Source organism: Phoenix dactylifera, chromosome 1 (assembly GCF_009389715.1).
Source record: "Phoenix dactylifera cultivar Barhee BC4 chromosome 1, palm_55x_up_171113_PBpolish2nd_filt_p, whole genome shotgun sequence".
In the NCBI taxonomy this organism is placed as follows: domain Eukaryota; kingdom Viridiplantae; phylum Streptophyta; class Magnoliopsida; order Arecales; family Arecaceae; genus Phoenix; species Phoenix dactylifera.
In genome coordinates this window covers 4,522,140-4,546,049 of record NC_052392.1, presented here as the reverse complement: position 1 = coordinate 4,546,049, position 23,910 = coordinate 4,522,140, and the positions used below count along the sequence as shown (strand labels likewise).

The window sequence follows — 23,910 nt, the reverse complement described above, 5'->3', positions numbered from 1 at the left end:
AGAAGACCATCAAATGGTTTTTCATATTGCTCGAAATGCATAGGAACTGCTTAATTACTTACACATCTTCTTCATGTTTATTTGAAGCTCAGTAAGATGCTTTAATTAACAAAAGGATTCTTCATTTGTTTTCGTATGTAAACCACCCTTCCCCAACAAAAAAAGAACTATTTTCATTTGGTAATTACATGGAATGTTTGTCAAGGCAAAGATAGACATCTCTTTTAAGTCTTGTTTCATTGCCAGAGCAACGTCGTTTCAAGTCATTGTCAACATCATCAAAGTTGGATTGTTTTTAATCCACACTAAAATTCATATGATTACATAGTGTGGGACCTAGAACCTTCCTTGTGATTGGTGTGTTCGTACATTCACTTACAATGGGCTGAACATTGTTACAACTTGTACAAAGCTACTTAGGATCGGATTTGAATATGCAATTAGTTTATAGAAGGCTTGAAATGTGGTGCTTAGGCTATAAGCATTACATTGGCACATGAGGTCAAAAAAGCTATGGGATTTGAACTTGGGAGAATGTGGACACCACAATGGGGAATTATCTTCTTTTCAATTATATACAAGTGCACACATTGTGAACGTGGATCATGGTCTCTTTTGAGATATGAATCTCTTTATAGTGGATTTGGAGGGAAAAAAAGTGGTTTTGCTAGCATTTTGGTGATGTTATGCCAGCAACAGGAAAGCATGAATTTTAATGCTTGATGCATGGAATGCCGTACCGGCCGGTACGGGCCGGTACGTACCGGTCCGGTCCTAGACCGGTACTGGAACCACTAAAAAACCGGTATTTTCCCGTTTTTTAGCCCGTACCGGCCGGTACGGAGCCCGTACCGGCCTCGTACCGGTGCGAACCCGGTTCGCATCGGTACGATTTTTTTTTATAGAACCACAGTGCCTCACGTTGTGGTTTTTGAAACCACCGGTATCGGCCGGTACGTACTGGACCGGGCCGGTACGTACCGGACCGGACGGCCACCGGTACGGCGGACCTTGGAGCCTTGATGAATGAATTTGCTAGAATATAGCCTTTGAGAGGATTAATTAATATAAGTAAAGCTGATTTTGAAGGCGCGAGCCAATCAAAACATGTCTGTTCATCTGTTAAATGGTGAGAAAAAGCACGAATCTTTCCTTGTTTCATTTGCTTCAAGTAATGGATGAAAAGTTACATCGCCATGGCAACAAGACATTCAAACCTTGTCAACAGTAGAATGCTTCTGCATTGCTGAGGCCCTTCTTGTTCCTTGAGAAAGAAGGTTAGACTGAGTATGGGTGAACAGGATGGTTCTATTCTCCATTTTGCATTAAGTCAAGTAAGGATCTTCATTGTGGAATTTTACATATTCCTATGTGCAAAAGGAAGCTCGTTTCTGCATTTATCGCTTAAACCTTGGTACTGTTATCGTCGAAATACATGCAGCTGGTAACCAGTGAGCTTTCATTCCGTTGTCCTGTATGCGGGACTCATGACTCATAATTTGATTTGATCACCCCTCTTGAATGCTTAATAAGAGTTTTCGTAACTAACATGTTTGTTTTCTTCTTCTTAAAATTTTATGATTGTGGTTTAATATGTGTATTTAGGTTTGTTAGTTCTATCTCTTTGCTAGCTCTTGTTCTTCTTTTGGGTTGGGGGGTGGGTTGGTAATTCTATGTATATGTTCATTTTTCAGATATTGAAGCTCTTTTTTTCTTTCTCTCTTTACTTTTGCAACCTCATGTGTAAAAAAAGTTCTTAAACTGACTTTGTTCTTGTTCATTGTCCATATACACCTCATTTATTATTATCATGCTGCTGATCTGCATTATAGTTTTTGACAACTAATTCGTTGTCTAATGCTAATACACATTCCATAGTTTCAACTGGAATGTTTACGGCTAAATAACTTTATGTTATCGATATGAATATATCATTATACTCCATGGTTTATTTTGTCATTTGCTTCATTTACATTCAATGGTTGGTGGTTTTTTAATTAATTCAATTGTATGGTTCCATGGATTTTTTTTTTTTGACATATTTAACGACATTTTGGCCCGTTTGTTCATTTTACTGCTGTGACATATCTGCATTGCAACTTCTGGAATATTTGACATTATTAACTGATTAGTGGAAAAAATATTTCAGCGTGTCAAAGTTTATCGCTTGAATGATGATGGCAAATGGGATGACCAGGGAACTGGGCATGTTTCTGTTGATTATTTGGAGGTTTAACCCTTCTACACCCTGCCTTTTCCATTTTTTTCATTTGTAGTTATCTTCTGATTTTTATTTTAGTTATTTCTTGTAGTTTGTTCATGAAAAATTAACTCTTTATTTTTCAATGACATTTTGATTTGCTATTTGTTGGGTAGTTGAAAAAAAAAGTAGATCTAATGTTGAATGGGGGTTTGACATGGATTGATGAAGCAACATTGAATTGTATGAGAGCTGGAGTTTAGGAAAGATTTTAGTAGTCACTCTTATTGGAGGTGTAGGGTTACAGTCATAGAAAATGGATCCTAGGTTTGAACTAGTCTTTGTGGTATCCCTTTAAGGACCACAAAACTCTGTTTTTGCTGGATTTTTTTTTTTTAAATTTGGAATTATTTAAAAGTTGAACCATTGATGATGAGATAATGAAAGAATAACTATGGTATATGCTTGAGAAGTTAAACAGCGAAGACTCAGATTTTTATGTTTCAAGGTAGAGGAGTAAGGAGTTTGAAGTTTTAATCAATGAATTTAACTTGATAAATTTGTCACCAGCAAATACATACTAGTTTTTAGTGTTAAAGGAACCATTCTTTTAAGCATGGAGTTGTCAGCATAAAATAGGACAAAAACGAGAGAAAAATATACATGACCTAGTATGATCCAGCTGTTTATATGGCTATTATGCTTTGGCCGAATCATGTGCATATCGTACTTTGTATTTGATCAAGACCTAAAGGAGAATGATCGGTTTATGATTTGGTCTTTAGGATGATTAGATCTCAAAAGTGCTGCCACATGGTTACTATAAATGGACTTCCCTTGTATTACACACATCAGGGAATTACTTAGTTTTTTTACAAGCTAGGATGACTAAAAGAAAAGAATTAAATAATGGGTTCGACTTTATGTTATCTTTGACCAAGGTCACTGTTTTTCATGAGATAGCAGACTATGGTGGATTTGGAATCTGTCGGACTTGGCTGGTTCTTAGAACTTGAAACTCCCTGATGCTTCCCTACTTCTTTTTCTTCTCTATTTTTTTGCAGTATTTTTTGATGCATTAGGCTTTTCTGCGGTACGAATACCCTTCATATTTGTCCTTTTTGTTCTCACTTGAATTACTTGATTGTACTATGAATTTTCTATTGCTATTTATGCATATGTATTCTTTGTTTAGGCATCTTGATTGCTAATTTCGAGAATGGAATTATTTATAAATTTCTTGGCAAATACGAAGACTAATTATTGTATAAACCTATTTTGGAGTTGTAATTAAATCTGAGGGTTGAAATACTGTCTTTCGCACTCTAACTGGTCAGGGGCTGGCACATTATGATGTCATTCAGGTGCCTATGCTCATAATAACATGTAAATGTGTTGGGCCAAATTGGTCTGTGCAGGTGCATGCCAAAGTGGCAAGTGTCGGCATGGGTTGGTCCGTTGGTGTAACTGATAGTCTAATACACATGATAAAGGGTACATACTCTTCTAACTTGCCCTTAGCTTGTCAGCAAGGTAAGTGCTGTACGGCAGGGCAGCCTAATCCTTGTCGAAAACATCGAGTCTGTTGGAATGCAACAAATATGTTTCTGTGGATCAGTTATGCATGAATAAATAATTTTTGTAGTGACAAGTAAGACTTAGGTTTAGGGTTTTCGCCTTGCATGTTAATTTGAACATCTAGGAAGACGATCCATCATCCTAATACTTGATGCCTGATTCTAAGCTTGTGTACTTCTGATTGCATGAGAGCCGTCGCCAGGTTCGCCCATCCCCCCAAACACACACACACACACACACACACACACACACAAAAAAAAAAAAAACCATTCAGGGTGGGGTTTTGAGAGAGAGAGAGAGAGAATCGATGGGGATGATGTCCTGATGTCCTGCTCTGCTAATAGTGGCAAACCTTGGGGGAAGAGCTGTGGGGTTGCACATACTAAGCGTAAAGAAACCCCCCTTCTTTATCAAAAGCATAAAAGCAACCTTGTTAGTGCTAACCCAAGCTGGAGCTAGCTGCCTGCTGGTCTGAAGGCTTTGCCAGGCCTGCCTTGTTGCCGGAAACGTAATGTGTGGCTTTCATTTGGGTTAAATTATCCAGCAACATGGTGACAGAGGTTTGAAATAAGTTAATGTGCTCTGTAGGTTTATGAAAATGTGAAGGTAGGCTAGTATTGGAATTCCTATGATATAGGTCTGGTAAACTCTTATTAAGGAAATTGATTAAATTGTAAGTGATCTAAGAAAATAATACTGAAACTATTTAAGATTAATATTTTGTATTTAAGGTTAATCGATATATTTGACTACTTTACCTTTGGCATTTTAGTCCTTTTACTGTAACTATATATCATATTGGTCCTCAAGGGATGTGGTAAATACATTGTTTATATTATTGTGTCCATCATGTCCTAGGAATTGATTAGACTCCAGGGAATTCTCTCTCCTAAAAAAAAAACCATTTTGCAAGAAATAATTTTACTTTATATATTAGTAGCTGCTAGAATAATTTTATCAAAATTCTTTTGTTATATCACCAGCACTGGATATGCTCTCGGAGCATTCTTTCTGACTTGGCTTCTCTATTTAGTTAGTGGATCCCAGCATTCCGCATCGCATGCCAATAACAATTGTGAAAACAGTTACTCGCTACATCAGTTTTAGGAACAACATAGCAAACCCACCCTTGGTTCCCTTATTAATGCCTGAAGCAATCAGTTGAGGGTTTACAATTTCTTGTGGATCTTTAAGTATCACCATATGCTAGTATGTTATAAACATTATAAGAACAGAAGAAAAAAGCACATCTCCTTACCAAATGAATCTCTTGTATAGGATCAGGTCTTCGTCAGGAAACCAACTCTAATAGTATATAGCTTTGTTTTCATGATGATTTTGGAATTTTTATTGCAGGGTTTTAGCCAATGGAAGTTACTTTTTTTTTTTTAAAACCTATCCCATAACTCCTTATTTTATGTTGATTGTATGATTTGCAGAGGTCGGAAGATCTTGGTTTGATTGTGATTGATGAAGAGGATAATGAGACGTTACTTGTGCACCGCATCTCCTCAGATGACATCTACAGAAGACAAGAAGGTGCAGAAACCTTTTGCCTTGCATTTTCCAAGCTGACCAGCTTTTCTTTTTTTATAAACTTTGTAGAATGTGGTAATTGGTGGCTTACATATATTTCATATTTTTTTAGACACAATCATCTCATGGAGGGAACCAGAACCAGCCACCGAATTGGCACTGAGCTTTCAAGAGGCTATGGGATGCTCCTATATATGGTTTAATTCCCTCTCAAGTGTCTTCTTTGTTAGTCGGTTCTGGGCTTGCCATTTGCTTTATATGCTGTAAATTCATTAACACATATTTTTGCGGAATGTTATAGGGACCATATATGTGGCGTACGAAGAAACTTGCATTTTAGTAGTCTAGGAAGTAAGTATTTGTTTCATAAGTTCTTTTATCTGTTATCATGCTCTTTGTTGTATGACTTATTTCTTTTAAAGATCTCGAGATCGGCCCTCGTCCAGCAATGGAATCGCTAAAAGCTACTAGTGCTTTGCAATCAAATGGTAACTTTTACCCCTGTAGTTGGTCTTCCAATATTGCTTGTATTTTTGTGCTGTAAGACGATTGTTGTTTGAACTACATAATATGTATCACAGATGGGAAAAATCATTTAGAAATGAGAACAACTTAATCCTTGCAAAAATAGAGTATATCGAGAAATATAAAAAATTTGATCATTGAAGATAAATTTTTTGCACTAGTAAGTTTTGCGTCCCAAATTATATTTGCCATTAGTAATTTGCCAGTTAGCTGTCCTAGTAGCATTGAGGGAATAAGACTGTTGGCAACATAAACTAAGACAATTGGTTACTCGGTATGAATGGAGCTAAGTTGAGAATAGCCTCTTGTTGTGTCAGGTGTTAAACTACTGCATATAACTGCCTAAACACCAAAGTCAACTGTGTACTCCAATTGGAAATGTAACAAGTCTTTTGATGTTTTATTAGAAAGAGGAATATTTTTATCTTCTAGGTCACTTGGAAGCCAATTTTGAAATGACATTGGATTATCAATTGAAGACAGGAAAAAGCATAAGCATATGGAAACAGATTAATTACAAAATCTGACAATTGACCAGGGGTGCGTGAGTGCTTATCTTTCTAGCAATAAGATGATCGTTTGTAGTGGAAAATTTCTGTGTTTTTACATCTATTTCATAGTACAACATGATGGTTCTGAGGAATCCTTCAGCCACATTTTTTTGGTCACTAAACTAGATCTTGCCAGCCTTCAACCCATGTGTGTTATTCTTTTTCAGTTTTATAGAAATTTTAAAATGGGCATCCTTTAAGACAGATTCCCAAACTTGCTCAAGAACGAGGGACCGCTGCATAACAAAGTGGATTTTTCATTGCTTTATCATGTTTAATATCATTTTTTCTGTACAATTTTCTTTGCCTTGGGCATCACCATCACTTAGGTCTTATAGGAGAAGTCATCTTCTTTGCTCTTGTATTCAAACTCAATCCCATTAGTTGCTGCCCATTTAGGCTTCTATAACAATTTTAAAGGTAAGTTGATTGCTAATCCAATGATGATTGTTGATAATCTTTTTTGCATCTTTAAACATAACCCTGCAACTGCTCTTGCATTAATTCTCTATTCGAGCAAGTGTTAGAAGATTTATTCTAACTTCTAATAGGAAAAATAAGTACGTACGTTGACAACGATGAAGGTTTGTTGCCAATGACAATAAGAGATGATGACCTTTAAGTATGATAGGTGCACGAGGAAGTCAAGTTGTAATATTACATATAGTTTGTCACTTTTGTTTTGCACTGATGGATAAAGCTAGCACAAATAAAATCTCTAGGAGGTAAGGTCTGCACTTTAGGTACCGGGTATCGTTTCGCTACCTTATCAGTTCGGTATGGTACGATACGCCTCTATACCGAAATAGTTCTCTAACATTTTTCTCAATTTTTAACTCGGTACGCCTCGGTACAGACTGATACACATCTTGGTATGCCTTGGTATAGGTCAGTACGGGGCGGTATGCCACGGTACGAGCCATACGGGGCTTGTACCTACTTGAATGTAAGTTTCGTATCTGTTTTCTTTTGGTACGGTACGATATGGGCGGTACCGTAGACCATGCTAGGAGGTGAGGATAACCATGTGGAACTTGAATTAGACAGACTACATGGCATGTTTTCCTGAGACATGTAAAACATTTTTTTTAAAGGATGTGAAGCATTTGATTCATAACATGATTATGTCGTGCCAGTGGAACGAGAGCCTTGCTCTATGTACCATGCCATGCTGTGCTGGTGTTTGGCATGCATTAGCACAGTTGCAAACTAACCACTGGCACACAGCAAGTACCATGCTAGTGTTGCATGCTGGTGAGGCACTGGCACAAAATGCGCAGTGTGAAATTTTTACATACTGACCAGTACTACACAATTAATTGGACATCAGTCTAAAAACACAAAGCTGCTATGATTAAGAGAAACATCTAGCCGTAACCAGTACTACACAATTAATTGGACATCAGTCTAAAAACACAAAGCTGCTATGATTAAGAGAAACATCTAGCCGTAAGCAATTCCTTTTCCTGGCTATAAGAAAAGAGGTGAGCTAACACTGGTTGGGAATTTTACTAGCGAATCTGGGACTGTCGTTTGGGGCAATCTTTCTATGAGATAAGCCGGGCGCGGGTCGAGGGAGCGGGCCCAGAAAAAGCATCCGAAAGCAAGCCGTGCAATCCGGGCTTAGGTCTGGTGCACGGTGTTATCAGAAAGCCCCCCCTGCCAGGTCATCTTGCATGAAGGCTACCATGTAATGACCTCTTTCTGAAGTTTGCCATGCTTTAGTTTGAGATCATTAAAGATATGCTCGACCTCGTTTATGTCCATGGTACCATCGCACGTACCTTCAACTATCAACTAGATGAGATAGGACTTTGAAAGGTTAGAGTCAATCTCCTCTTTTAGGTCGTTTAGCAGTTCCCCAACCAGCTTTCTCCCCGAGAAAGCCTTCCAGAGACCCCTCCCCCGAACCCCCTCCCCTTCCCATCTTTTATAGGATATTCTTACCCCCCTTCGGCCTCTGGCCTCGTCCCCCTCAGGGGGAATATTCCTATACTCTGAAATCCGGTTTAGGAGCATCATATTGATCATCCATGCTCGTATTGAAATTTGAAGGTAATTTCATGTATAGATAGCCAATGTTATCCTAAAGCCACAAATGAATTTGCAAAATAACCGAGCTCAATTTCTATAAAGTGCAAAGAAATCATCTGGAATATCATCCCCGGTGCATAATTTAAGGTTAAAGAACCTGCCATCCTCCATGGATTTGGGGCTATTATGTTATCTATCTCAGCAGTGGTTCCTATCAAAGACCAAATCAAAATTTTAAGCTTTTATGTTTGGAGTCTGCATTACTGCATACTAGAACAATCTATATGACATGTGATATGACCTTGACTATTCGTATGAGGAAAAATTGATGGTTGATTTTTGCCCAACTTAAGGCTATGACATGATATATATATATATATATATATATATATATATTTATATATTTATATATTTATATCATGAAACAGAAGCAGTTGAAGCATCACCAAAAAGCATAAAGTTGGAAAGCTAGACCTGCAGGCTGCTTAATCTACAAGTATCTGCTACTGTGATTAAGCAGTTCCTTATGTGCTTCTAAAGTGTTAGGGAGGTTTATATGTTTTGGTTGTTGTGCTGTTATGCAGCTGCCCAAATACTGCTTAGCTTATGCAATAGCTGAGCAAGTTACTGTATAGAATCTGTTAGACTTTCAAGCAGCCATTTCATAAAATTCATTTTACATGGTTCTCTATTTATGAATAGCTATTGCGTTATGGAAATAAGGTAATTCTAGACTAATAACTAAGAAAAATTGATAAATTTCATTGTTCAGAATATTTGAGTTCTACTTTTAGTAATATGGTAATGTTGTTTAATCTATGAACTATCATTAAAAGTCTTATTCACACTTTCGTTTGTAAAATTTTCAAATAAAAAAAAATAAATCCATCCTAGTCTTTGACTATGTCAAATAATAATCTAAAGCTGCTTTCTGTGTTATTCTAGAACGGATGCTTACTTGTTTTAAGATTAATGAAGTTAAGTTCATTATTTTTAGCATCAGCCCTATTTAGTATTTCCTTGCTTGTGTTTGGTTTGACATCCATCAAAATCATGTTTTAAGAAGTATGTGAACCTGATATAGCTGGATATAGCTTGATTTTTACATTTTTTTGTTCTTTCTTGGTGTGAGGTATGGACGGTTGATGTCTCATTGCTGCTTTCTGATAGTAATATTTTGGCTGCTTCAAGTAGTTCCAAACTGGTTAATTACCTGAGTTCATGCCTAAATTTCTAGTTTATCACCACGTGCTTAAATTTCCAATAGCAGAACTTAGTATATTGTGATCCCCTGTTGTTTATATCTTGCACAATGCAGCTTAGAGCATTTCACTAAATAGTTTGCTTTCTATCTGATTTCTGTTTAATTTTTTTATTTCGATTAGTAGATTTTGCCGCCTTATCCTTGTTTAAACACCTCTTATAGTTATTTATAGAGTGGACATTGACTGTACAGTTGCATTATAGATCATCATTTTGGTTATATTTGCAGATGAAACATTTCGTGCTGTTAACAGTGAATTAAGAGAGCTCCCGTCTGTTGAATTATCAACACTCCCTTTAATGTTAAAGGTTAGAATGATATGCATGAAAATAATGATTTTCATTTTCGATTATGCTACTTCATAATACTCTGCTCTATATTCTTTTGTAGTTTGGCATATATGCACTATCGCCGTTATTATTTTTCAGTCAGCTGGTATATTCTGTTACTGCTTAAGTTTTGCTCCTTAATTAATTCAGATACGAAATCCATGCATCCTATGCAATTCCTTCGAAAAAAATTGCACTGTGATTTTTCTTCTTCTGTTTTGTTTGAGTCTTGGGTCAAAGGTTGTTTTATGTAAATATGGCTTCATTGTACTGTACAGGACTTGAAGTTGTTGTTGTTTTTTGTTTAAAAATTCATAGTAGCCACAATTTAAGTATCTTAATTCATATAATACTTGGGTAAAGGTGTAATGGAACTATGGTAATGCCTTTCATCTGGATAATCAAATGCTACTGTGTAACAGTCAGTCACGGTATCTACTAGTGCACATACACACATTCTAGAGTAAACAAGACAATGATACAAGGTTCAAAATCATCAATTTATCAAACATAAACAAGCCTAACTGAGCTATGTTATTCCACGTGTCAATTGAACAAAAATTATATTGATATAAAAAGAGCCTATTTAGGATTATGTTTTTTGGTGGGTAATTTTAGTATTTAAAATCTATGAAGTTTTGACCCATGTCAAACTTAATTCACGAACCTTTTGGTTCATATCTGAATTGCCTATAAGGTCATCTTTCTTATGCAATCTAATCTACATTTCTGATCACATGGCTAAAGGACATTATCTTAAAGCAATATTGTCTTTTGGTCCAAGAATGTGACAAAAGCACCTCTCCTCGAGCAACTTTGAATCAGTGCCATGACAACATTATGCACATAATGTGTTGTTATTAAAGATCAGTTTTTTTAAATCGGTATTTAGCTCTGCAGCTTTAAAATTGACTAACGTCAAGTCCTTAAAAGTGGAAAGTTTCTTCGGATCCTATCTTCTTCATATCATCTGACTTCTTTTCTCCATCTTTTCTTCAGTCATTTCTACCAAAATCCTTGACCTTCTGTTCACCTTTGTCTTTGTTGCGTATATATGTTTGGTCTTTTGAATTTCCATTTGGGTTCTTCTGAAGTTCAAAGAGGTAACAAAGTAAAATTTAGTGTGATATGCTGGACTTAACCTGAGCCCAAATGTTGGGCCTTGATTTTCTGGATACAAACCTGTTCATTAGCTAATTGATTGGACCATGTTATAGTTACCGGTATTTTTTACAGTCCTTCAAACAGGGGCTAGTTGAAACAACTAAATGGGTGCTTGCTATTTCTATATCCCTATTACTTATATGTTCTCTTGTTGCTTTATAGGTGTTTCTTTTATTGTATCTTCCTGTTCATGCAAATGTGGAAATTCAAAAATTGGTGATCATATATTTTGTTGAGCTCTTCAAGTTAATGCATTAAATTTTCCAATTGGTTATTAATATTATTTGGAATGAAAACTTTCCTGGTTTTTCTTGTTTATCATTGGAACCCTAATGGTGCTAAGTTGGTTGTTTCTAACATGCAGACAGTGTTGGAATGTGGCATGACGGATCAGATGCGAGTAGCAGAATTAATATTGCAAGATGTGAGCATCTTGTTGACATTTGTTGATTCAGTTGCCTAGTTAGAAATTCTGCAATTGTCAGTCGGAAAATTAATTATTGTTCATTAGGAATATGTTCCTTCCTTGGATCTTCTTTTGCACCTGATATGTTTCAGATATAAATGGTTTTATTTCAATTGCTGCATGTACAAAGCTAGTTCCTTTAGTTAAGATATGTCATAGAAAGGTTTTTATCGCTTGAAAAGGAGATACAACGCCATAATGGACGGAGCAAAGCAGGATTGTTCCATTGTAATTTTAAGAGAGCATGCATGCCCTTATAACTGTCTTAGGAAATTATTTTAATCTAGTTGAGCACTTGAAGGCATACATTAACTAGGCAGTTGTACACTGTTTATATTTTTTTCTGGCCATGATACTTTTTATCATGCACATTCTCTCAGTGCATATTAATTATCAGATGTAGTTGTGAGTCTGCAATAAAGATGCTCAATGTAAATAATGCTTCTTGTTGCCTCCACTTTTCTTCTGCATAGTGTCTTTTGGTATACCATGTTATCATGATTCCTGCTCCATCAATTAGGGTCTGGTCCTTTGCATGGTAGTGTATATGAACTTCACATAGCTCATCCAAATTATCCACTCCAGGATGTTGGGCCTATGCAAGTTGAGTAACTTACATATCTTGGTTAAATATTGTTTCCCAAGCTAGGCAACCTCAAGAATTTATCATAAGAGAAACTTAAAGGTCACACTGTTTAGACTTACTATGCCGGTGGTGGACCACTGTTGATTGTGTAAGTGTCCATTATTTAGCTTATCAGACTGTTGATAATGTTTCATTCAGAAGTAAAAAGCAGCAGAATAAAGTGAAAAGTGGTTAACATTAGGAGGGAGAAAAGAAGACAATGAAAAGAGAAAGGGCCGGTAAGTGCCATCTGGCTTCTGTGGCCTTGGACACTGGAGTCAAAGGGGGGTTTTACCTGAAATTTCATGGAGGGGTTTTGGGGTTGGTGTGGCAGTTTTGTGGCGGAGAAGGAAAGGAAATATAACAAAGTTTACCAACACCGGACTTCCAAAAAGTTGTCAAAAAATCAGTGGTATGTAGAGTTGATAGTAAGAAATAATTGATACTAACATCTTTACAACAAACTCTCCTGTAACTAGGAACTTTTCTGAGCTAGTCAAGTAACTTTATATGAGATACAGTTACATTCTGAAGTAGAGTATGGTTTCCAAGGAAACACCAACATAAGATACACTCATCTCTCACAAAAACATAGGGAATGCAACATTCACAGAAAAAAAGGAAATAAGGAAGAGAAAAAAAAAGGCATCACACAATCATACTAGTTCGTTGTGCCTCCAACTATTACTAACATTTTGTGTGTGTGTGTGGGTGCAGCAAGAATTTTTCCCAAAGCTAATGGATCTTTTTAGAATGTGTGAAGACTTGGAAAATATGGATGGTCTCCACATGATTTTCAGATTGGTCAAAGGGATCAGTAAGTGCTTGTCATCATGTGCTTTTTTATGTTCAATATCTAATTCCTTGCTAACGTCACTGACATGATTTTTTTTTTCTTTTTGTTTTTGCAGTTCTATTAAACAACACACAGATCTTTGATAGAATTTTTGGGGATGAACTTATCTTTGACATTATTGGTTCTCTTGAATGTAGGCACATTTAATGTCATGTTACTTGTTATTGCTACTTCCTTTTATCAGTATTAGATACTTAGATATTTTATTGATGGTCTGCAGCTGTAATGCTTTTTTGATGCTTCATGCTTTTTGCATGCTGCTTTTTAACTAACTCTAATAGCACTTGATGTCATTTGTGATTTGGCATTAAATGCCAGCCTTTCTTGCACGTTTGGTCTATCTTTTATTTTCGTTTTGGTACAGTTTTTTTTTTTTCTTTTTTGAAATAGAGCTGGGGCTGAATCATCCTATCCATGCATGCTGATAACCTTAATTTGTTCATGTGTTTCAACTTTTCTAAATCTAGTCAAGGATCACAAACCTATGCATTGGTCACTTGTTACATTGCCCCTTTCTCTGTTTTCTTTTTCTCATGTATTAGTGGGGTTATGTTGTGAATCTGAGTCCATACATACAATGGCAGTTAATTGGAATGATTGGCCAAAGCAAAATTTGCGTGAGAAGTTGATTTTAGAAATATCTATGATCTAAAATCTATGACCATTGTGATGCCATTCTATGTGCTGCAGTTACCTGTGGAAGTATAGGGAAAAGGACCCAATAAAAAATAAGTTTTGTTATATGTTATAGCAAAGCCCTCAATAAATTAAATGTCAAGGTTTGCTGAATTGGAATCGAAGGGTGTATTGGTCAGTGACTAGTTCAGCGTGGTATGCCGTTCTAGGGCTTACAGAAACAGGGAGAGTCGGAGAGGGAGGGAGAGAGGGAGAAGGAGAGAGAGAGGGAGAGGGAGGGAGCGTAGGAGAGAGACCGATAGAAAGAGTGGGGAGGCCGCCATTGTTGTTGGGGGGGGGGGAGAGGGAGGCGATAGAGTCGTTGTCAAGCTGGGGTACCTCATCGGTGGCATCGTCGTTGTCATCGGTGATGGATACTTTAGGGTTTTGACGGTGGGGGAGGGGCGAAGCCAAGAAGATACCGAATGCACGTGACAAAGCAAGGCTTTAATAAAACCTAACCAAAGATATTGAACTGTGCTGGTAGTCGACCGGTTCGGTTTGGTATGCCCCGACTCAGCTGGTTTGACACGGTTCAGCTAACCATGCTAGAAGTATTTCTTTTCGAGGAACTCTTATTGAACTTCTTTTGAGAATAGCTTTTAAAATAAACAGAAACATCACCAAATAGTCTGATATACTCTTTGCTTTATTTATATTTTACTTATTTGTTTATTTTTTAATGTTTTAGGTGCCACCTTATATCAAATAAATAAATAAATAATAATCATAATATTATTCTAGTTTTCTAACATGAAATTGGAAACCCTAATACATCCTGCATGATTTTTTTTAAAAAGGTGTTTTGATAACTTTATGAGAGATATTTGAATTATGCAAATGTGAAAGATTTGGATGTAATAATTTATTAGTCTATGTCTGGTGTGGAATACTTTAGTTGCTTTAACGAGTCGTTCTCTTGGATCCATTGATACCTTAATTGTTACACTATTTAGGTAGAATTTTACAAACATGTAATTGCTCTCGACATTGCTTTGATGTATTATTCTGCTTATCCTTCGTGGCTGTAGCTGGAGAGTTTGTCAGATCATTTACTGACGGGGTTAGATTTTAATTTTCGTCAAATAATTGTGTTTTACGTATAGGGCTATAACATGGCCCGAATCTTCTTGAACCGTGTCTCCAATTTTAGTAGGCATATATGTCTTGTTCTCTCATCTCTTCTTAATTTATTACTCAGACGTGGGTTGCAGATTATATGTTTTTTTGCCGAGTGTCGTCTTGAGCCCGGGGTTAATGTTAAGCAGTGTAATGGTTGGAGTAGTTTCTCTTATTTAGAACAGTTTGCCAACTGATAGGTGTTTTCAGTATCATGTCTTATCGTATGTCATTATTATATCGTGATTCCATTATCTTCAGCATTTCCTTTTTTCTTTTTGATTAACTAAACTAAATGATTAAAAAAAATCCACTTAATGTTATGTTGCCTTTTTGTACAGATGATCCTGATGTCCCTCAGGTGGTGCAGCATCGTGCTTTTCTCAAAGAGCATGTGGTTTTTAAAGAGGTAAATCAGCTGGGAGATGCAACTGACCATTTCATCTATTTTACTAAATTTCAAAATTTTAATTTTCTTGCAGGCTATCCCTATTAAAGATTCCACGGTATTGTCAAAGATACACCAAACCTACAGAGTTGGTTATGTGAAGGTCTGAAAATATTTGCCCAAGTGTTCATCATTTACTTGAATTTGCTCTTGTATGGATTCTTATTGCTGCTGGAACATCTTTAGGATGTTATTTTACCAAGGGTATTGGATGAGGCTACAATAGCAAGTTTTAATTCGATCATTCATGCAAACAATGCTGCTGTGAGGATCTCAACTTTGACCTTTCAGTTGTTTTAAATTTTGGTGATTCTATCATGCCTATTCTATAACATACTACATATGATTGCGCTGTAGGTTATATCTTTGTTGAAAGATGATGCTTCTTTTATTCAAGAGCTATTTGCAAGGATGAGGTCCACATCAACTTCTGCAGAATCAAAAAGGGAATTGGTAACAATATATTCTGTGTCCATGCTCTGCATATCTATCACAATTCTAATGGTTTCTCATTTTGGGCTTTTATTTTGATTTGTTGCCCTTGATGCATGGTCTCAAAATTGTGGGACGTCCCTTGGTACATTGGGACGGGGAGCCGTCCTAAGTGTTGAAATAGGATCGTCCTGCTATTGTCCTAGCATCCCGATCGGCACGTCTTGGGACATCCTCTATCCCAAGTGTTGGGACAGGGCGGGACGGCAGCACATTCTGTTTCGTGGGCAAACCGGGACGGCCCCGTCCCACGGGATTTAAAACCTTACCTTCATCTATTATGACAGTTGATATTTGGATAGCGATAAGGTTTATAGAGTAACAGAGTTTATTTTGTGGCATGAGGACCATGTATACATTTTCCCCTTGCTGATGGAGTAAGTTAATTTTATTTATTCATATCATGATAATCTTCAGTCTAATATTGCAACAGCTCCCAATTGCAGTATTTTGTATTAAGAAAGACCATACAACAAATTTGTATTTACATCGATCTTGTCTGTATAATTTTAATGACTAATTTCATGTGTTTGTGAGTTGATTCCAAAAGTTCCAAACATCAAAGTATGAACTGCAGATAACTGCAAGAAGTAAAGCATAACTCTTACAATCAATACACACACAAAAACATGTGAAACAAATGCACAGCAGGTTCTTTGCAGTATGTTCTGTGCATGTCTTAAGTCCTTTTTAAGTATAGCACAATAAATTGGGAAAAGTTTCAATGCTGTCTCGAGATCTGGAAGTAACCTAAGCAGTGAAATCCACTTCTTTTTGTATGCCAAGCTCAGGAATGTGTGTGCAAGCAAAATTCCAAGTACAAATATGTAGTGTATGTATGATAGTTGGTCCACAAGTTATATTTTTAGCATGTAAGGGTTTTCGTGCATTCATTATTCAGGACATTGTAGCCTTGCTGAATTTTGAAATTTGTAGCTTCGATTATTATTTATGCCCCTTTCTATATGGACTGACTGATGTACGTTCTTGATCCTTCAACAGGTACTATTTTTGCATGAATTTTGCTCTTTGAGTAAGAGTTTGCAGATGGTACAGCAATTGCGGCTATTTCGGTATGTCATAATTTTGATTCCCTTTCTTCTTTATATCCTGAAAACTTGGTTATTTAGCAAATACCAGAAAGAGGACCTTGTTACAGGCCTAGCATACAATGCTCTTTTGGGATGGTTTAATATATTATGATATTAAAAAATATGATATAATGCTATTCATATTAGTTGGCTACTAGGTAAGTGAGATGCAGGCGCATTCTCCACACGGGACGGGGCCAAGCCCAGAATGTATGGGTGACAGATCGGCCATAGGAGTACTCCGGGATATACACCAGGGCAACTAATGTCGAGCATACGACGATGCCGCCCGTTTTCATTTCGTGGAAGTCCCCGGCAGAGGAAAGGGCTGTAGGTGATGGCGCGTTCTGCTTCTTAGGGCGCAGAAATCGTTCCTATGGGGTCGTGCGTGGCAGCTGGTATAGATGATGAAAGGCGGGCCGCTTGAACCGGGGCCTATTCTCTTAATAGGCGGCAAGCAAAGCTGAATAGGAAAGGGGGCGACTGATGAGTGCCTTTTTAGTCATAAATCGAAAAAAGGTTTCATTTTTGTGGAGCTAACATGGCTGGCTACAAGTATAGCCAAAGAAAGATGAGACGGGACGGACTGTCAGAGGCCGCAGCGGGACTACCAGAGGAAACACTTTTCTATTTATTAGTATGTAATCAGATATTATGACCAAAATAACCTAACCCATGAGATGTAATATAGAACCGGTGAGCTTTAGGGATTTAAGGTTACAACTATCTGTTTTGGAGTCTCTGTTGGAAAGTCTGTTTTGGAGTTTAGCAAGCAAGATCGGTGATCTCACCATCTGTTTCAGAAGAAGTGCTGTCAGGTCTGAAAAAAAGCCTACTAGTTGGAAAAAATTCACTTTTCCTACAAAATGAGACACAATTCTGGTGCTCTTTAAACTTTTAAAAGAAGGTTATTTGAGACTGTACTTAAACAAAAGCAGTTATGTTAGAGGCATTTTATCACATTGTGATGCTGGGAAAAGATGCCAGATAAGTCTTTCTTTTTCTTCATCCTCTTTCTGTGACTTACAAAGGTTGGGATACTTGAGGCAGTGTCAAACTTGTTATGTTTGATAAATGAGGATTGCTAACAAAGTTCGGGCTCTAACAAAACTTCATATGGGCTCTAAAAAAAACTTCAAAGGTTTTTTTTATTTTTTTATTTTTTTATTTTTGAAGCTTCTTTAACAAATTTAGTTAACTATATCACTAGGAAATCTCACTTGAATCATAAAATTATGGTAACTAGGATCCAACCAAATATATTTCCACTCATAAATTATTATAGCTACCACTACTGCTACTGTTATTATTTTGGGGATATCATGAACTGTGTTGCTTCCTTTCTGAACCGAAATATAGGAGGTGCCACCCTCTTTGCTTTTCTTCTGCAGGCATGGGGAGTTCTATCGTGAGCTTGTGATGCACTTAAGGACTGCCAGTCGCCTACATCAAGCCTAGATTTAGTTTAATCTGTTAATCTGCTGTATTTTCTTTTTTATTTATGTTTTTTGTTCCAGTTTAGTGGAACTTGAGTGTTGATATCTCAGAGTAAAAGATCTCAATGTCTAACTAGTGGTTAGATGGGCTTAGACTTGACACAACTTAATGTAAGATGCCCCATCCTCCTTCTTCTTCGAGTCATGGAACACATATGATGGGCCAACTACTGAAAGAAACAAGAAAAGAGAGAACGGCACATGGACTCTCCTATCACTCCAGCATCCGCACATCCAAAGAGGGACACCTCCCTCCCTTTCTTATTCTTTCTAGTGTGTCTGGCTATTAATAAGGGAAGATTTGAGATTACAAAATTAGTTTTAGGGTGTTCTTTTATTTAAGTCTCCTGTGGTAGATTTTAGTGGAGCTTTGTCCAAATTGGAAATAAAGAAGGGTTTCTTCTTCTTTGGGCTTCCTGGTGTTGTCTTCACTCTTTTCCCATTACACCATCTTTTTTCTTCGCTTTATAGTCTCTATTTTACTAACTATCTTGCTTCTGATTTTATTTTCTTTTTTGTGCTGGAATCAAACTACATATGTGCTGTTTCAGCTTAACTAAGCACTTGATTTTCTTCTTTGTTTTCGTGCCCAATTTTCTGCTCTTGTCGTGTGCTGGAATTTCAGGACAGTAAGTAAATCCTAATTTTTCTACCTATTCTGCTACGGTAGCGTAGAAACCTTAATCTCATCGTTCTAGCACTTCTATTAGATTCTGTTGTTTGCTGAAATTCCTAGACAGCACCCAGAAATTTGTTGGAAACTTTAATGTTCTTTTGTAAAGTTCTTTGGGCCCTTTTGCATGCAGAACTAACCCTAGGGTTGCATCAGATTGATGCAATATGTGGTATATGTCATGGATGGTGTCACGCCCCCGGCCCGAGATCGCGAACCGGAGGTCCGCGCCAACCGCCGCACACCTGTAGGAAACTCTCCCCACGAGCATGCAAGGCATTTTAACCAAATATCTCAAATATGTAACTAAAATAATTCAGCTGCTTGCGATCTCGGGCCGGGGGCGTGAAAACACCCAAAATGGCTAGCCGGAAGGTATTATTTAGGTTCCTTGATTCTGTATAAGTACCCAAGATCTACCCAGCGAATAACCGATGTGGGACCAAACACACGCCCGCACGGATCCTCACATACTTCCCCCGTTTAAGCTCTAATGTCCTTGTCAGGCTAAGGGTTTAAATCTATTCAAATCTAATCACAAATACCACGATCGGCCTGTGGTTAACCCCAATGGATCCATGCTGCAGTGTCTCCTAGTCCACATAGGTTATGGGCCGGGTCCGCTCTGATACCATTAGTAACAACCTAGGATCTCACCCAAAATGGCTCGCCGGAAGGTATTATTTGGGTTCCTTGATTCTGTATAAGTACCCAAGATCTACCCAGCGAATAACCGATGTGGGACTAAACACATGCCCGCACGGGTCCTCACAGATGGAGTCTAAGAAATATCACTTGCATCTTTTTACTTATCTGCTGGTGCATTTAAGTGATGATCTATCATGAAGAACTTCTGAATAGTTTGCAATGATTTTGTATGTTAAATTACTATTTGCAGTTTGACAATATTTATTACTTGCAGGGATCTTGCTGGTGAAGGCATATTTGACATCATAACTGACGTGTTGCAGAGCCAGGATAAGAAGCTTGTATCTGCCGGGTAATTGGTATTCCTTGTGTAGTTGTGTTCATTACATACAAAAAGTTTTTTGTTTTTCAATTCTTTTTCGTCAGTTATATCTCTTTTTTTTTCACACATTTTGTTGGCTAATGTAAGTATTTGTTCCTAATGCAGGGCAGATATTCTCATTCTATTCCTAAACCAAGATCCTAATATTCTCAGGTCATATGTCATTCAACAAGGAGGAGATTCCCTTCTTGGGCTTTTGGTAATCAAGCTTAAATTTGTCTTGTCTGGGATAAACTATAATGCTTCTTTGTTAACTAGTATATTCTCCATACTCTGTAGTATACTTGCTGCCTTTAATCATGTCATGTTTTTTCATATATGCTTATCTTCACCTTGTATTACCAACTTTTTTTTTTATGTGGCATGTAAATTATATGCACAGTCCAACCCTTTCATATGCTGGTACCAGATGACCTGGTCATTAAAATGCACAAACGTGTCTGCTAAGACAATGGCATTTTGATATTATTCAGAGGTGTCTCTTTGTGCATCCAAAGCTCCATTTTCTTAAAATGTTTTTGTGCTCCAGTTCCATCATTCAAATGTTCATTTGCTGATTTCTTCCTGTTACATCACCAGATACCTTATTAGATCTTTAGCTTATATGCGTAATTTATTGTGTGCTCTTAGGCTTTAGCAGTATCTTTTACACCAAAGGACTTGGTGCTCTTAAATGTTATAAGAAGCATCGAAGGTTGAAAAGTGGGATCTTGAAGATGCATGAAACATGACATAGTTATGACACATCCTAGTCATAAGTTAGCTGCAGTCTAATATTCCTGAGGACATCCAAATATCTTTGCGGTGCAAGTTATAGAGCTGCTGGTATCTATAAAATATATGATGCCTTGATGTACAAATTGGTGCTGGAGGATATTGGGACAATGATCTTTAAGGGTTAGTTGGGTTTAGAAAATTTAATTTTGAAATTTGTGTTCCACTATGAAAGTTGGAATCTTTGTATGTAACTGATTTGGAAGATCGGATCTTGGGCTTGATTTTGTTATAATGGAAGTAATGTTGAAAGATCTACTAAAATCAAGGGTCTACTGTGGCTTATTTCAGCAGGACTTTTTTCTCATATATTTAAAGATCATATAGAATTAGCACGACAAAAGTCTAAGGTTATGGCTGACAATGGGGTAGGGTTAATAGTGGTTTTTGGTTTTTAATGCATAATTATTTAGTTTATGGTTAGATGAGTCTTAGGTTTAGGCATACTTTAGCAGCATCAGATCTAGCTGTAGCTTACTAGTTTTATGGCTAGAACTTAAGACCTGAATGCATGTTTCAGCTTTATAGCATGTTGCCTTCATGAAGAATATCTTTCGAATGTAGTGCACTGACAAGACTTGTATAGACCAAGTTATGATAACAGAAATGCTATATGAGGATTAAGGATGTATATTCTATAATTTGACATCAATAGTTATTAGTTTGGTTTAAGGGTTGTGATTGGTTTAATTAAATCAACATTTTGGATGAAGTTTTGGTTTCTTAGGATTTGAGTTGCTGTTCCCCTGTATATGCAGCAGGATAAGACCATCCCAAGTTGTTTTGAAAAGAATGAACAGATGAATTTATTGCCTTCTTAGTTTTATCTCCCGTGACATGACATCTTCTATCTCCATGCCCTTTGCCTTGGCTGGTGACTGGAATGGCACAGTATGGTTTGGTACGGGTTCCTGTAATTCTTTTTCATTCTTATGCATCATCTGGTGCCCTCAAAATAGCTGTTCTGGTGCCGTTAACTTCAGCATACATCCAATGCTCAATCATATGACCAAGTTAATAAACTTTTGTAATTTTCCTCGCAACCTTCTTGTTGGTCAGTTCCCCAAGTAAATGGTTTCCATGGCTGACTTATATGTAATGGTATATCTATGATTTTTGTTAATTGTTCTTACTTCGATCCGGCAACCTTGCATAACTTATTCATAATCGTAGGTAAATCGTAGAGCATATGCGGGTTATGATGTAAACTGATGGGCTGCATTTTAATATTTCTCTTGAACTTTTAACTGATATTCTTTAAATTATATATAGTCAAGGACTTCATAGCAAGTGTGTGCACCATGATGTCTAAAAAAAAATTGGTAGTTTATTACACATTGAACTAGCAGTGCACATTTGATCATGGTCTCAAATCTTGGTGGGATGTTCCTCGGGACATCGGGATGGCGTACTGTCCCGAGTGTTGGGACAGGACCGTCCCGCCATTGCCTCAACATCTCAATTAGCACGTCTTAGGACATCCTCTGTCCCAAGTGTTGGGACACGGCTGGATGGCAGCGTGCCCCATTCCATGGGCAAATCGAGATTGCCCTGCCCCATGGGATTTAAAACCTTGATATGATGGATTCAATTTTACCTAATAACACAATTGAGTTTAGCTATTTACAACTACTTGTCTCTCCCATGTAATATAGATGCTTATCTCTAAAATAAATTAATCAGTTTATTGCGAATTTCAGTGTTTATATCTGGAGCCATTAATCTTTCTTTAGCATCTTCTATTGTAAAAGTATTTTATGGATCGTTCCTTTTTTAGGTTAAGGGTATGATTACAGACTTTGGGGAGGACATGCATTGTCAGTTCCTTGAGATCATTCGCATATTGATGGACTCATACACCATGTCTGGATCACAGGTACTCTTAACTTAATAAAAATTTCTTTATTTTATATCTTATATAATACCCATCATGGATTTGTTTTATCGCAACATGCTTGGACAGCTGTTTGTTTATTATTTATGTCTATAAATATAAATACCTGCATCTTTGTTGGTCAACTCCAGCACTTAATGGGAAATTCAGATTGATTAATTTTGACTTTTTGGAAAATATGCTTATATATATATATATATATATATAATTTTCTGTTTTCGTATCTTGGCTCTCATAAACAATATCTGAAACACTAGATGATGTTGATTGGAGCATAGGGACATTGGGTGATAAGAAGTGCATATGTGTCTGCTGTACACATTAGAATTGGGAGTATTGAGATGCTATCTGTGATGAAGGACCTTGCTTTGAATAGGAAAATGAATGGTGGTACTGGCTTTTCAGGACTTAGTCTGAGTATTCGTGGAAGAGCTTATTGATTATGGTTATCGTGTCATTCAAGATGGTGATATGTTAGCCTTGTATAGCAACAGTTTTCAAATATGATCCTTATAATCAAACTCAAACAAACACATGGAAACTCATTGACATGTTCTTTATGTTTTTAATATCTAAATTGAAAGTGCAGTGGCAGTATGCTGTGCATAACCATAGTGCCATCTGAACTCATAGTCAAGGATCAGAAGTAATAAAGATCATTTGATTTTTCTCTCCCTATCTATTGTTTTCCTCATGAAGGTATATAAAAAATGCACCTAAGTTTGAGTGATCACACTTCGACAGAGACTGTTAAACTATTATTGGAAAGCGAACGGAAAAGAAAAAAATGTGAGGCCCCCGTCTAATAATCCAATGATTAGTTATCCTATTTTTCTATGCCAGGCCCATTTATTCCCTCCTTGCTGCCCAAATTGATAATTTGTGCTAGAATGAAACCAGTTTTGGGCCAAGATTCAATTTCTTTTGGTTCTGACCTATTTAGTGCTCATACGCTTGGCTGCAATCACTTATTGGATAAGGCTTAGAAGATTGGCTTGAAGGCTCGTCAATTAATTATTGATTCAATATCACTTGAATTGGCTGGTCAAAGGAACCATGGACAAGTATAGACCTCGATGCTCTGTGAAAT

At 37.0% G+C, this 23,910-nt stretch overlaps 1 protein-coding gene across 5 annotated transcripts in view; it reads left to right on the top strand.

The window, feature by feature from the left end:
- Positions 1-23,910, top strand: part of LOC103720633 (serine/threonine-protein phosphatase 4 regulatory subunit 3B-like) — a 39,586-nt gene that overhangs the window by 3,757 nt on the left and 11,919 nt on the right. For 4 of the 5 annotated variants that reach the window (XR_005510948.1, XR_005510945.1, XM_026809825.2 and 1 more), the window contains exons 2-19: positions 2,150-2,230; positions 5,218-5,317; positions 5,427-5,511; positions 5,616-5,665; positions 5,737-5,802; positions 9,917-9,996; positions 10,079-10,123; positions 11,546-11,605; positions 12,990-13,089; positions 13,184-13,261; positions 15,264-15,331; positions 15,405-15,473; positions 15,557-15,634; positions 15,728-15,823; positions 16,865-16,935; positions 20,045-20,122; positions 20,258-20,351; positions 22,704-22,802. Coding sequence is in view for 3 of the 5 variants with exons in the window: in XM_026809825.2 (XP_026665626.2) it covers positions 2,150-2,230; positions 5,218-5,317; positions 5,427-5,511; positions 5,616-5,665; positions 5,737-5,802; positions 9,917-9,996; positions 10,079-10,123; positions 11,546-11,605; positions 12,990-13,089; positions 13,184-13,261; positions 15,264-15,331; positions 15,405-15,473; positions 15,557-15,634; positions 15,728-15,823; positions 16,865-16,935; positions 20,045-20,122; positions 20,258-20,351; positions 22,704-22,802 (1,398 nt within the window). In the remaining 2 variants the exon portion in view is untranslated. The remainder of the gene's footprint in view (positions 1-2,149; positions 2,231-5,217; positions 5,318-5,426; positions 5,512-5,615; positions 5,666-5,736; positions 5,803-9,916; positions 9,997-10,078; positions 10,124-11,545; positions 11,606-12,989; positions 13,090-13,183; positions 13,262-15,263; positions 15,332-15,404; positions 15,474-15,556; positions 15,635-15,727; positions 15,824-16,864; positions 16,936-20,044; positions 20,123-20,257; positions 20,352-22,703; positions 22,803-23,910) is intronic. The other variant, XM_008810434.3, reaches the window with a different exon arrangement.